Raw genomic sequence first — 14,085 nt, forward strand, 5'->3', positions numbered from 1 at the left:
ATAGAATGATCTGCAATGAGATCCTAAGGTTGACAGGAGTCAAGTCAGAGCATGAGAGCTACGCTATGGAGGCTAATGGAATTTCTTGGTTTCCCTCATCAAACTCATCAAATACACAATCTGACAACTCCAAAACGCTCTGGTGGACAAGTTGTGACCTGCACATTCACCACGCTATGAGATAATAACACAACGATACCAGACAGAATTGTTTTAGAGGTAAATTCATCCAAAACCACTGATGCGCGTTGCCTTCAAGGGCAGTTTTTCAGCAAGCAGTCTCCGCATTTACCTCGAAAACAACTCTGTCTGGTAATGTTCTGTTATTATCTCATAGTGTGGTGAATGTGCAGGTCACAACTTGTCCACCAGAGTGTTTTGGAGTTGTTGGATTGTGTATTTGATGAGTTTGATGAGGGAAACCAAGAAATCCCATTAGCCTCCGTAGCGTAGCTCTGAGCAGCTCACAGCTCAGCTCGGCCATTCTAAAATTAGCTTGCACTGACAATTAAAGGTAACGAACCTCCTGCTATGACTATAGGGATTATGGCAATGGGCCAGTTTGCAAAAAAGTTGAACAATCCCTTTAAATGTGTCTTAGTTTTGTATGTAATTTTGGCTTTCTGACTGTCTTTTTTTTTTCACTATGAACTCCTTGGGTGATTCAAGTCCTCTGGTCACAGAGTGATACTGACTTGGACAGGACAACTCCGAACACATTAGATAAAGCACTTAGGCACTTCTCAGAAGCTGATGGTGTGATATTTTGTGGTTTTGGATGGAGTACTGCCATCCTTGTTAACAAAAACCACCGGCTTGTACCTGGCACGTCTCCAGTGCAGTGATCCCCTTCCTGAGGCGGTCGGCCACAGCTTTAGGGATCATGGCGTACAGCAAAGAATCTCCTCTCTTCTTCTCTTCATCCAGCTTCTTGATGATTTCCTGCAGCTGGGCATATTTTTGTTGCTCCTGGAGGATTAGAAATGGGACACGAGAGTCTACAGTTACAGTCTCACCTCTTTTAAAGCTGAAAAAAAAATCCCTCTTTGGCTTCTCTAATCCTTTTAATCCACATCCCTCCTGCATGACTGAAGTGGATTTAATGGGGGAAATCAATATGGGAGCAGAGCTTTCACCTGGACTCACCTGGTCTGACTGAGCACTGACAGTTCTTTCTGTGTGTGTCATATTATAATATATATATGACCTCTGACTGGAATCAACTTTAGGATTATAACAATACATTTTCGAGGGCAGAATAAACCACCAAGATAGAGTTCTTCCAGTTCAACGCAAGTCTGCTTTGTTAGCATGACGCTCTATGTCTGGAGATTTAGGATTCAGGGTTCTCCTTCACCTGATCCAGGGCCAGCTGGAGCTCAGCCGACTGCTGCGTCCCGGCCAAAATCAGCTCTCTGCTGGAGTCGTGCAGGTTCAGATCATTCACATACACACCCATCTTTATCATGTCCTCCACTGTCTCTATGCTGCAAGAATAAGGAGAACAAATGAACTATAAAAGGAAAGGAAAGCAAGAGAGTGTAAATTAATTAACATAACGGGTGCACAAAGGTTCAATCTGTAACTGCACGTTTCAATGATTAAACCATTTAGTACACTGAGTACTGGATCAGGTGCCAGGACAGCGTATGGACATTGTTAGTTTTAGGAATAAAGATCTGCTACCTTGTTTTTAAACTAAATATTGAAATAAAGGCTGATACTACCTCATCCAAAACATATAACAGGCCTGTTCTAAATATAGGCGGGGTGAATGAGAGAATTGTTCGTACTGTAATGACCCCCCTTAGCATAATGCAGCCATATTTTCACAGAATGAAACAACGTAGGCTACATTAATAATCCTATCATACTTTCCACTCTGAGTCTTGAGTTTCTATTTTTAACAGAAATACTGTTCTCTCACTGTTTAATTCTGATTATTACACGTTACAATCTGGTAAATGATATTTACACAACAAAAGGCTGCATAGAAATCTGAACCGTTCCAAATGTTTAGGTGAGAAACGTATGGAGGAAGTGTCGGGGGTTTATTAGTATTCAGAAAAAAAGATAGTAAATGTACTTACACACAGGCCAAATGAGAAATGAGCTGTAAATCTCTAATAATAACTCGTTCAAACTCACAAGTCGAACGAATCAGTATTAGATCATTATGTCTCTGAAACTTTTTAAAACTGCTCAGAAATGTTGGACCCATCTGAAGTGAGACGCTTATCTGAACCCGACATAACATATTTTATTTTCAAAAAGAGCCGAACCCAAGGTGACCCGAGACAGTCGGACCTGTTTCAAAATAGATAACCTAATTCAAATTCAGTTGATTTAAATGACACTAATGGAGGAAGGACACAGTGACACTGAAAACATCATCTATTACCAAGGAGCTGCAGTTATTTTCCCTCTATTTTGCTGTTACAATTTAAACCACAAGGATTATAGCCTACCACATGAGTGAATAATGATAAAGAACCAAATATAATTTGGACCCAGCACGACGCCAATGCCCAGTTGGGTCTCTAGTCTAGTCTCCAACAATGAAACAAGTCTGTGGTCTCACATCGGTGTCCCCAGGAAGATGAGGGAGTCCCACTGGGGGACGTACTTCATCTGGCCCTTCAGATGGAGAGGCTTCTTAGGAGGCTCCCGCATGTCCTCGAAGATAGTCTCACTGCACTTTCCTGAGAACAGTCATGGAGGAACGTTAAGTGGGAGCGAGGCCAACAAAAAGCATGTGACCAGGAATGTGAAGTTTGAAGATTTTCAGTATTTAAAGGACAATTCCGGGCAAATTCAACTTGGGGCTGTATTTTCCTAACATTTTAGGTCTAAAAGAAGGAATCTGAAGATTTTCAGTTTAATTGCTCCTGCTTTGCGGTAGTTGTGTCTGTCCCTGCATCGTCACGGCACCGAATGAAAGTTCCGCTGCTTAGGCTGTTTACATCCCTCAAAGCTGCGATATTTTTCCACAGACAGCATCAGATGGCTACTCAAACATGCACCGAGAAGTTTATTTACTTCAAGCCAGCCGATATGTTTGTAAAGCTAGATCTAATTCAAAGTCTCACGGAGTCTCGCTTGGTGTGTTCACGTGCTGTCGGAAGCTCCTGTTCGTGTCATAAACACAGGAATATCAACTCTTGACTTTGAGGGACGTAAACGGCCTAAGCAGGGGAACTTCAATCCACTCCATTCATCGCTGCCGTGGCGATGCGGGGACAGACACAACTACCGCAAAACAGGAGCAATTAAACTGAAAATCTTCAGATTCCTTCTTTTAGACCTAAAATGTTAGGAAAATACAGCCCTGAGTTGAATTTGCCCGGAATTGTCCTTTAAATGTGCAAAAACAATCAGTAGAGCACAGATTGAACACAGCTGCACTCCTACAGAAGTACAACTCTCAAACAAATCGGACTGTGTTTACAAAGGTGAAAGAGTAAAGCGTTCTGACCGGTGACAGTCTGAAACGCCAGCAGTTCGATATCCTCCCCTCCAGAGTTGGCAGAGCTGTTGTACTGGGTGAGAGCGCTGCTGTACTCCTGGTCCGTGCCCTTCATCTCCTCCACTGCCTTTGGCTCTGGATGGAGGGAGAGCAGCAGGAACGGCGAGAGGATGGAAGAGCAGATGAACCAGAATGTTTGTGTGTTAACCGTGTGAGTTAACAAGGGCATAAATGTGTGAAGACGGCGCAGCGAATTACACATCGCACACTTGGGCAATAACAGAGTGGTGGTGTTCAATACTGTATGTAAAATTCATCACTGCATCCTGGCTCATGTCCAAATCCAAATTAGCTTCATTCTTACACATAACATTAACATAGAAATTGACTGTCACATCCTCTTGAAATAATTACATCTTTAGCAAAATGCTTTCAATTAAATTCCCAACATGCAAAACATATCCCTCCTCCCAGCAAGCATCTGTGGTTAAACATGCTTTAAGCCTAAGTGTTCACTGTTGTTAAATGGGTTATACTGGCCCGGCTCCTCAGTCGCTTTGATATTCCTCTCTGCCTGGTTATATTATTAATATTTCATTTAGCTCCGTGCGGGTACAGTAACTTTGAACAAAGATGTGGGAGTTAATTGATGGACATTTTGTGATCCCATCTATTTGAAATGAACCCTATATTATACACAATGCATTTGGATTGGAATGGATAGACCGGTACCTCTTTCTTCTTCCCTCTTCGTTTTCTCACTCTCTTCCTTCTCCTCTGGTTCCTCTTTGCTCAGTTTGGGGATGTTGACCTTCTGCTTGCTCTCCACCACCGCTTTAGACAACAGCTCAAACACGTTGTTTAGATGAGTGTAGATCTGAGCAGGGAAAAGTAGAAAGATTTGCGTGGTATCAGGCGTATGTAGTTCTTTCAGCATGGCAGCGATGTAGACGCTTTTATAAAAGTTCCGAACTCACATTATCCCAGCTGAACTCCAGCATGGGTCTGACCAGAGTGAACTCTTCGTTGACCTTCTTGCCCTGGAGGTCAGAGAAGACCTCTTTGAGGCCGTCGCCGATGCGGTACATGGTCATGTCGCGGCGGAAGATGACGCTGAAGGGGAACATGTCGAAGAAGATCCCTCGCTTCATTGGCAGCTTCTCGTAGCTGGGCGCCGTCTTCTGCTGCGGCATGCGGTGCTTGAAGGCCGCGTTGTCAAAGTTCATCTTATAAACCTGGACGAGTTAAAGGAAAAGGTTTTATGGTAATTTGGGTCATTAAAATACTGTTCACAACATGTTTTTTTTTTCATTTTGGGAAGAATTGATTTGGTGACACTTTTTAATAGTACACACTATTAAGCATTATTTAAGCATTAAATACTAAATTAATCATTTATAACACATGGATACTCATTAGTATGTAGTTTATTAATACAGTTTACAGTTTACTCATCATTGAAAAGCACTAACTGTATTCATAAACTACATACTAATGAGTATCCATGTGTTATAAATGAAGAATTCAGTATTTAATAATGCTTAACTAATGCTTAATAGTGTGTACTTACTATAAAGTGTTACCATTGATTTAACCCCCTGTCATAGTAACTAACCTTATATCAAACAATGAAAACTCTACATATGCATTTGAATGTCTTTAAAGACTGAATGTTTGCCACATTATAATTACTTTATTCACATTATAGCACATGTTTTGCACATCTGCTTTAACCCCTTTTCGCTCCTATAAATTCTGTAATATTGAATCCAAGGCTCCTATCCAAGGCGTACCCAAAGTAAATTGAATGCTGTTCTTGAACTGTTTGGAGAATATGGATGGGCTTGGTCACTCTGAAGCTTTTCCCTAAACTGAAATAATCACTATAAGTGCTATTATCATTGAGTAATCTAAGCTGGAACACACTGAATTAGAATGTTTTTATTCTCGCCTGAATTTTTTTGTTGCAATCAGATGCCTGAAGATGAGTGTAGCTGAGAATTTTAGCTGGAAAACACAATGGGACTACAGCATGAAGCCTTACCTGGCCCCAGTTCAAATTTGATAACAATTCTGCTAAAAATGAGTATTTTACACATGTTTTTCTAAGTGTATGTCTAGGCGTTTTCCTAAAGTTGCCATTGAGAAACAATACATGCGCCAAAGTGCAGCATTTGCACAGTTACGCATGAAGATGGCAGTGCTGCCTTTTCCCAGGGACCGTGAATGCAGCATATCGTTCGTTTCGTAATGTCATTGGCTATTCAATCCATCAGTTGTCATCGGGATCGGTCCCTATTGGCTGAAGCCATTCAGCGCTGTCGAAGGGGATGTTCCTCATGAGACACAGCCACTCATTCGCTATTGCAGGCGGCAGCCGGGGACAGGGAGCTTGTGATTGGTCGAGTGAGCTGTCAATCGAAAGGTCAGAGTGCGCGGCCATTTTGAGAAGTGAAATAAACATTGTTTTCATGTAAACGCCGGACTTATGAGGAGAAATACACGGATTTACTGGATATACAATGCGTAATTTCATAAGATGCAGCAGCGGGATGAGGCTATCTACCGGTACAACCGTGTGTTTTGGACTAAATACTTTTCTGGATTGGATTTACTGGACTTTTCTGAATGTAACGACACCAAGTTTGTGGGGAAACCCTGTGATCCTGAGCCTGCCCTGACACAAATCGTGAGTTATATCGGCTTTTTACGAACTTTGTTAGCATGTTTATAGTCTGATTCGAGTGTTGCTGTGATGATTATATTTAGGAATGGTCGGCATATCTTTAATCACAAGAATTTTAGCTTTCCAACGATATGTGGCATGACTATTTCAAGTGACTGGTGACATCCTCTATGACACCTCCCTGTTTAAACCCCCCCCGGGGGCCCGTGGGCGGGCCGTTGGAGCGAAAAGGGTACAGGAAAGCTTTGGAGATGATGTTGATGATGATCTTGCACAGCTGATGTTGCGCTGGAACTTTGATGTTATTAATGACATTATGTAACAAACGGCCGAAGACGCCGATCTGTTGTTTGTCAAAGACAGTTTGGTACTAGAATCAAAGAATGATTGTTGGTTCATGTAAGAAATTGAAAATGGACATAGTGTGTGAACTGTAGTTTATTTTGATTTATATTTTATTGTGATTACTGTGTGATTGTGTAAGTCATGAGAATGCAGGTTGTGATTTAACATACTTAGTAGTAGGGATGTCCGATATTGGAAATTTGCCGATATCCGATAACCGATTTTTTCCTAAATTAGAATTTCCGATTCCGATAATAACCGATATCGATACGCAGGCTTTTTCCCCAAAAAAACAAATTAATCCTGTCAGAAATTAACACATTACTGTATGACTACATCTATTGTGATGCCCCACTGGATGCATTCCACAAATTAACATTGTTCATTTGTTTGACACTTATTTATTCAAGCAGGCTTTTAGTTCATGTGTTAAATTGTTTTATTCATTATATTTTTATGTTTTTACTGTTGTATTTTATTTTATTGTGAAGCACTTTGTGATTTTTTTTCCATGAAAAGTGCTATATATACATAAACCTTACTTATTTACACAGACCACAGACACACACACACAGACGGACGGAGGGACAGGCAGGCAGGCACGGACGGACGCGCACACACACACACTCATCACACTCATTATTAATAATAGCCAACTGCACAACTGAAAATATTGTAGCGACCCCGCAGTAATATTCTTGTTATGATGTTTAAGTTCTGTGATTTCTGACTGACTGTGAATGTGTACGGACAGGTAGGGTGGTTGGATGAGAAACTGAGGGGCCTGGGTGAGTGTGAGGAAGACAGCTGTGTGTATGTGTGTGTGTAGGTGAGTGAGTGAGGAGGAGCAGAGGAAGAAGTGAGAGCTGTCGGGTCGGACGCTACAATATCAATAGAAACGTGTGCTTAACATAGACGTCGGACGCGAAATAGCCGTGGAGCGGAGCCAGTTTCCTTTCGGTCCCGTTAACAGATTGTGCCAGATGCGCCAGAGCGCGCACCTCTGTGCCAGGCTCGCGCTCAGCGATTTGTGTTTATTCATCTTAACAGAGCATGCGAGAGATTAACACACACATTCACACAGGCTACACACACATACGGGCTACACATGATACACATACCCACAGACACACAGCTGAGGGGCCGAGGCCCGGCACGTAGAAATGCGCATCTGGTGGCGTGACCCCCAGGGTGCTCAACCTGGTCAGTGGGTGCTCGTGCACCGGAGCACCCACGGAATAGGCGCCGCACGGAAGACGGACAGACACACACACACAGACACAAAGCCTCTGACTGCTGGATCAAACCACCACTGCATACCTTGTGCGTTATACTGCAGCGCGCTGATTGACTTGAATGGGACTGCTGCATTGCTGCAACGTGCGAGATGGCGACGATCGGAGCAGAGAGGGATTATGAGGAAATCTGCGAGTGACCGAACAGACACGTGTGCTCTGAGTGGCAATTGTTAAGTAGCGGATTAAGTAGCAACGGTCCACCGCTACTTAATTCACTATGAAGGCACGTTATCGGGGTTTCATTATCGGCCGAAAACCGATAACGATATGGACAGATATTACATTTTTATGCTAATATCGGCCGATATTATCGGTCGGCCGATATTATCGGACATCCCTACTTAGTAGTAATAGTAATCTTGTGTATGTTTTTCTGTGTGATCTTTGTTGAAGGATATCAACCTGAACCTAAACCAAAGGACTGAATTTAAATACAGAAGCAAAGAAAGAAAAGGAACTGTGTTGTCCGCTGTGTCCTCTATAGCAATTCATGTCTTTTTCAAGTTTGCGCATAAACCAGTGATTTGTTTAAATCTAGTGAAGTGAGGCAGATTTTCTGCTGATGCCACAGAGTAAAACTAAAGCTGATTGCAGACAGTATGGATGGTATGCAGGGCTGAACATTTTCTGTTTTTCTCTGCTGTAAATTCAAAGTTTACCCAGACTCCCAGGCCAATAAACACTTATCTCCATCCAATAAACACTTGCTGTTTGAGTGTAAACAAGAGCTGTGCCCGGCGTCTCGTTGAAGGTGATGGAATCATTTCCATGCCGACAGAACCGACATGGGTTCGGGGGGGTCGGACACTCAGCAGCTCAACTAACACTTGACCCGAGCCTGAGCACGTACCACGTATGTCATTTTCTCCGTTTCCTCTTTGGACAGGATTTCCACTTCGATATCTGTGTTGTAGAATTGTCGTCCCACTTGAGAGAGCTGCCCTGCAGGAGGCAATAACACAGAGAGGTCACAGATGTCTAGGTCAACTCTGCTTAGAAGTAATTGAGTCAAAACGGGTTTGTGTGAGGTTCAGCTCGGAGCAAACTGTGGCGCTAAGTAGAATAACTGTTTTATTTTGAATCAGTGACTTTGCCTGGAGAGATTAGCCTTGTCCCATGGTGTGATGACTGCTTTGTCCTCATCAACTAAGTCATTTGTTATACTTATCAACAAAGGACAGTGTGCATCTACTCCACATTGTGTAGATACACACACACACAGAGACTGTATCTGCCAATCTTCAATAGAAGATAGTAACATTTATTTTAACAAGGGAACAAAATGGAAAACAAAACAAAAAGGTCATCCTAATGTCTGATAGTCATCTAATTTAATACTCTAAATTAAGCCATTTGAGCCAAAGCAATTAGCTTGAAATATTAAGCCGTTTTCCTTTTTTTCACTTTAACTGTTATGTGTAAACCACAATCTAGTGCTGCAGTGTATGCTTTAACTTGGATTTCAGTTGATTTCATTAGTTTGTATATTCATTTGCACAGATTAGATATCTGTTGATGTGATACTCAATGCGATTGACATTGTTCCTGTTCTAATGCGCCTCACCTCCTAATAATAATAATAATAATAATAATAATAATAATAATAAAAACATATAAAAAAGATTAGAATTTTGTTACTGTCCATCACAGTGGCCATAGTGCCACTTTTGTAATATCACTGTTTTTCATTTTGTGGTAAAGCAGCCACAATAACAAAAACAGACATTTCCACTGTGCAGAGTATGGCAACTTTTCATTCTGTACTGACTGAGGACCTGCAGCCTCCTGGAAAAGAAAGAAAAATGAACTAAATCAGGGGTCTTCAACGTTTTCCAGGCCAAGGACCCCCAAACTGATGGAGAGATGGAGCGGGGACCCCCTACTTATATATATATTGTATAATTGTGTTTTATATTTAACTGGTCCTGTAGTGCCATACAGGGCTGTTGTATAGGGGAAAAAGGTGATGATAATTCTAGGGGCCCAGCACCCAGTAGGGCCCACAAAAACCCCAGTAGTCTAATCTTTGTATGACTGAATTATTCTGCATAAGACCCTGACTGATACTCATAGTAATGCTGCATTAGCATCAAAACAAAGTAGGCTAAATAAAAAATGATAATACAAACGTAGTCTATGAAAAAAAGTGGAAAAGTCAGGGGGCAGGGGCCCACTTTAATATTCTTTCAGGGGGCCCAGAATTCCTAGCAACGGCCCTGTTGCCATATGCTAAAAGTACCATATTCTGGACTATAAATCACGATTTTTTTTAGGAGTTTGGCTGGTCATGGGACTCCTATATTTCAAAGGGACTACATAAAAAATATATGCCATGTCATCTATGATCACAACAGGTCACAACTACGCTCGGTAACTGAACGCTGCTATTGCACCAATGAAAGAATTTCACGACTAAACCATAAAAAGACAGAGAAAACAAAGCAGTGTTTCCCCTACTTTGTTTTTTTCTCTGGCTTTTTATGCATTTATTTTGAAAGGGCAGCTGGAGAGAGACGGGGGCGCGGAGAGAAAGTGAGAGGGGGGATTGACACGCAGCAATGGGACTGTCTGAGGGTCGCTGCAGCGCCCGTGCTCTACCAAGACTCGCGACTCACCCCCAATCGTCAGCGCCGCGGTCACCGAAGCTGATTCTGGGAACATTTACACCGGGCCCGCCGTGTCATGTCTCGGTTCCACGGAGCGTTTCAGTGACGGCCTGATGCTGCTTCATTACTGCTGCGCTATGAGCAGACGTGGCGGCGCGCGTTAATGTCCCCGTCGTATGAGTGTGTGCTGTTAATTAACGAGTGTGTATGGAGAATGAAAACTAAAGTCCCATCGTTGTGTTGTGTAGCCGACGGTTCAGGGACCGAGTGTCACAGCACCATTGACAGTGGTGTGTGTGTGCGCGCGCGCGCCCGCGATGGGGCTGATTTTAGACAGGGGTCGGAGGGGGGGAGTGAGTGAGAGAGAGATACAATACAAAGGCTCCCTGACACCTATATTATAGGAAAACAAAGGATTTCTATGTAAAAATCAGATGTTCAGCAGCAGGGAACATCCCTATATTCACAATGGATCTTTTTTTCATAACTTTCATATCTTTTTTCATATTTTTTTTTCCCTCAACCAAAACTTTCGCGGCCCCCCTGCAGTACCTCCGCGGACCCCCTAGGGGTCGCGGACCCCCTGTTGAAGACCTCTGAACTAAATCATCTGAAACAATCATGTTGAGTCTTGTGATGGAAAGTCTTCCCCCAGAATCTTAAAGCAGAAGTAAGTGGTCCGGTCGTTTTCGCTAATGCTGCGTTCCAGGCAGGCTTTTGAAATTGTAAATTACAGCTTCAAGTCACAACTTACGACTTTGTAGCGTTTCAGGCAACCCACTCGTGTTTTTCCGACCTGTTTTACCGGTGAAAGTCACTATAACAGCCACTCGTAACTTCCGACCGGTGAACTCGTACCAGATCGAACTGGTACCACTTCACGGTCGGAAAAATACGAGTTTCCTTGAACGCACCATAACAGTCCTCGTCCCTACGTCGCCACATTCACGGCGTTCCTTGGCTGCACACACAGCCCTGCATGCCGTTCTCTCTCCTCATTGGATAAAAACTGTAGGATACGATAAATGTTTTCTCTTCGGCTCAGAGCAGAGCAGAGGGACTGAGAGACCCGTGTTTCAGTCCAAACACTCTATGTAAGTGATTGCTGTCGGAAGATATAACTATTTAAGACTTATATTAACACAAATATATCACTTACTTCTGCTTTAAGTACGTATAATTTGTGGTAAATGAGGTAAAACAAGCAAAAACATGATGTAATTGTTCAGTCATTTCTCACATGGGGTTCAGATGAGGCTACCGCCTATCCCAGCATGCAACTGTGCAGGAACCCACAAGAAGACAGAGGGGTTAGATGCAAAACTCTACTGGGAAGGTTTGAGGTTTAGGGGACAAATCCACTTCCTGTCACTGTGGTAACCTAGGTAACACCCAGTTCCCCCCCCCCCCCACACTCATTACCTTTGACAAACTGGGTGAAGCCTTTGCGGGTGCTGCGGTAGTGCAGCGTGAGGCTCGTCTCACACTCCTCCTCCACGCAGAAACTGGGCGGCTGCACCTTGGGGAAGGAGAAGCGAAAGTACTCGTGCAGGTTGTCCAGCTCGTTGATGAAGTCGCGCACATTTCGCCCTAACACCTGGAAAAGACAAAAGACAGGGGCATTTAAATGTTGACTGTTTATATCATATAATGTTTCATTTTTATGTTCAAAACTTCTCTAAACAATTCCTAAGTGACCTCTAAAGCCATAATGTCTAATGTCCATGCATAGCGGGCGAATGTATAAGTATTTCCCCTTAGCATTCTATTTATGTTTCATTTTGAGTGAATATATGAAACCTTTATTTCCCTTCAGGAAATTCCATTTTCATAAATATTTTGAACATGGAGACTTGGTCAGCTATATTTCAAAGCACGGAACCATTTCTTATTGCATCGATTCTTAAATGTGAAACACACTACTTCCCTTGTGCCGGAGGGGCCTTTTCCTGGGAAATATGCAAAAACCAGATGAGGTGCGCATGCACTGAATCACTAATATGTTACCAATCATATTCGATCAGTCTGAGGACAAGTGTTTTTTGCCGGGAGGGAAGATCAATAGATCACCTTCAGGATCCGCTCATATCCATAGTTTCCAATCCTCTTCACCATATAGACCCCGAAGGCGTACATCAGCTCATCATGGGTCTTTCCCAGAACCTCACCTGCTGCCTTTGCCAAGCGAAGGATTAGGTTGTCACTGGGGGGAAAAAGGGGGAAGAAAGTTATTAATTCATTTTATTCTTGAGTTATTCTTGCTCAGTTCAGTCAGATTTTATAAATGGCTTTTCTGCAGAGAACAAAAAAAGGGGGCAAACGTAGAATCAACTAATATCAAATGCAGAGCTGAACACAACATCATAAAGTCTCTATTATAAAAACAATAACATTACAATGTTAAAATGGATTCAATTGTACAGTTAATAGCCTGCGCCTCATCTGCACATTGATGCATTTAAATAGTTGTATAGAATAGAATGGCAGCACATCTCATGCCATACTTTCAAGTTTCATTGTGGTACTGGATATTAAAATTTTTCCAAAGGTTAAACATTGCAAAGTTTCTCTGCTGCAGTCTGTCCAAAAAAATACAATCTTTTGCTATTGAAGCACTGAAGAACCAAGAAGTAGTAGAGGTTTGTCCTCGCTGTGAACCCAACATGACAGAGGAAGACGACCTACTTGTACATCTGATGTCTGACAAACTTGAGGTGGGGTATCTCTGCTCGGTTCTCAATCAGCCTCCACACATCCTCTCCGTAGGATTCGTTAATGTAATCGTTCACTGCTTCCAAATAGAGGCCGTACATCTTCAGGGGGTTGGAAACCTCCAGTGTGCTGCCCAAGTTAACTGCTTGACTGAGGGTGAGACCAAGGGGAGAAATGACATTTGAAATTCACACAGCGCAGTTATCTTTGTTAGAGACAGCAGTTTTAAAATACCACTGTCGAGAAAAACCTCTGAAAATCCATTCTTCCTCGAGACGACAGGACTTTGGCGCTGTCCTCTGAAGAGATTAAAAGAGGGGCATTTTGGCTGTTTGAAAACAGCACATTAAAAGGAATACTACTCTGTCTAACTGAAGGAAACGGTCTATTACCTGCGTCACGCACAACCTCATGAAACCTCAGGTAACCTCCTCAGACACCAGCTACATCTGAGAAAAGAGAAGAGTTCTGAGTAAAAGGCCATTGGAGCTGTGACTGTGCATGTCTGCTGCAGCTTTCTGTTGAAATGACAGTAAAAACATTTCACCACTGTGGCAAACACAAGCTTCTGAAAAGAGATAACAGAGGAAATCAAGCGTCACGTAATCCTCTCACCTTATCTGCACTAAAAGACATGAAATTAAATCAAACAGATTTTTTTTTTTTTTTAAAAAAGGACAGAAAGGTGAAATGAGAAGTCTCCTTACCTGCACTCCCCTGTCTGCTGTGTTATCCTGGGCTCCGACTGTGCTGACCAGCGCCACAGCATCGCTCCCTGCTGAGAGCTTCCACCTGCAGCTGACATGTACACCCCCCCCTCCCCCCTCTCCCCTCCCCTCCACTCCCCCCTGACACTTGCCTGTCAGGTCAACAGGTGACCTGCTCCAAAATAGCAGCACCAAGGCGTGTTTGTGGCAGGTATAGCAAAAGAAAGGGCTAAAACCAAACTGGCTCTCAGACCCTCAGCTGGCC

The 14,085-nt window shown here is 42.8% G+C and overlaps 1 protein-coding gene across 1 annotated transcript in view; it reads right to left on the reverse strand.

Annotated features, from left to right (window-relative positions):
• Positions 1-13,590, reverse strand: part of LOC146971436 (soluble guanylate cyclase 88E-like) — a 28,992-nt gene extending 15,402 nt beyond the window's left edge. Inside the window, exons 1-11 of the mRNA XM_085803231.1 lie at positions 13,506-13,590; positions 13,087-13,263; positions 12,472-12,604; positions 11,824-11,998; positions 8,646-8,737; positions 4,444-4,701; positions 4,199-4,343; positions 3,476-3,601; positions 2,582-2,702; positions 1,358-1,487; positions 823-969 (exon numbers count right to left, since the gene is read on the reverse strand). Of these exons, the coding sequence (XP_085659357.1) occupies positions 823-969; positions 1,358-1,487; positions 2,582-2,702; positions 3,476-3,601; positions 4,199-4,343; positions 4,444-4,701; positions 8,646-8,737; positions 11,824-11,998; positions 12,472-12,604; positions 13,087-13,214 (1,455 nt within the window). The 5' untranslated portion in view covers positions 13,215-13,263; positions 13,506-13,590. The remainder of the gene's footprint in view (positions 1-822; positions 970-1,357; positions 1,488-2,581; positions 2,703-3,475; positions 3,602-4,198; positions 4,344-4,443; positions 4,702-8,645; positions 8,738-11,823; positions 11,999-12,471; positions 12,605-13,086; positions 13,264-13,505) is intronic.
• Between the last annotated feature and the right edge of the window lie 495 nt (positions 13,591-14,085).

Source organism: Trachurus japonicus, chromosome 16 (genome assembly GCF_045865225.1).
Source record: "Trachurus japonicus isolate A0001 chromosome 16, Traja_1.0".
NCBI classification, from domain to species: Eukaryota; Metazoa; Chordata; class Actinopteri; order Carangiformes; family Carangidae; genus Trachurus; species Trachurus japonicus.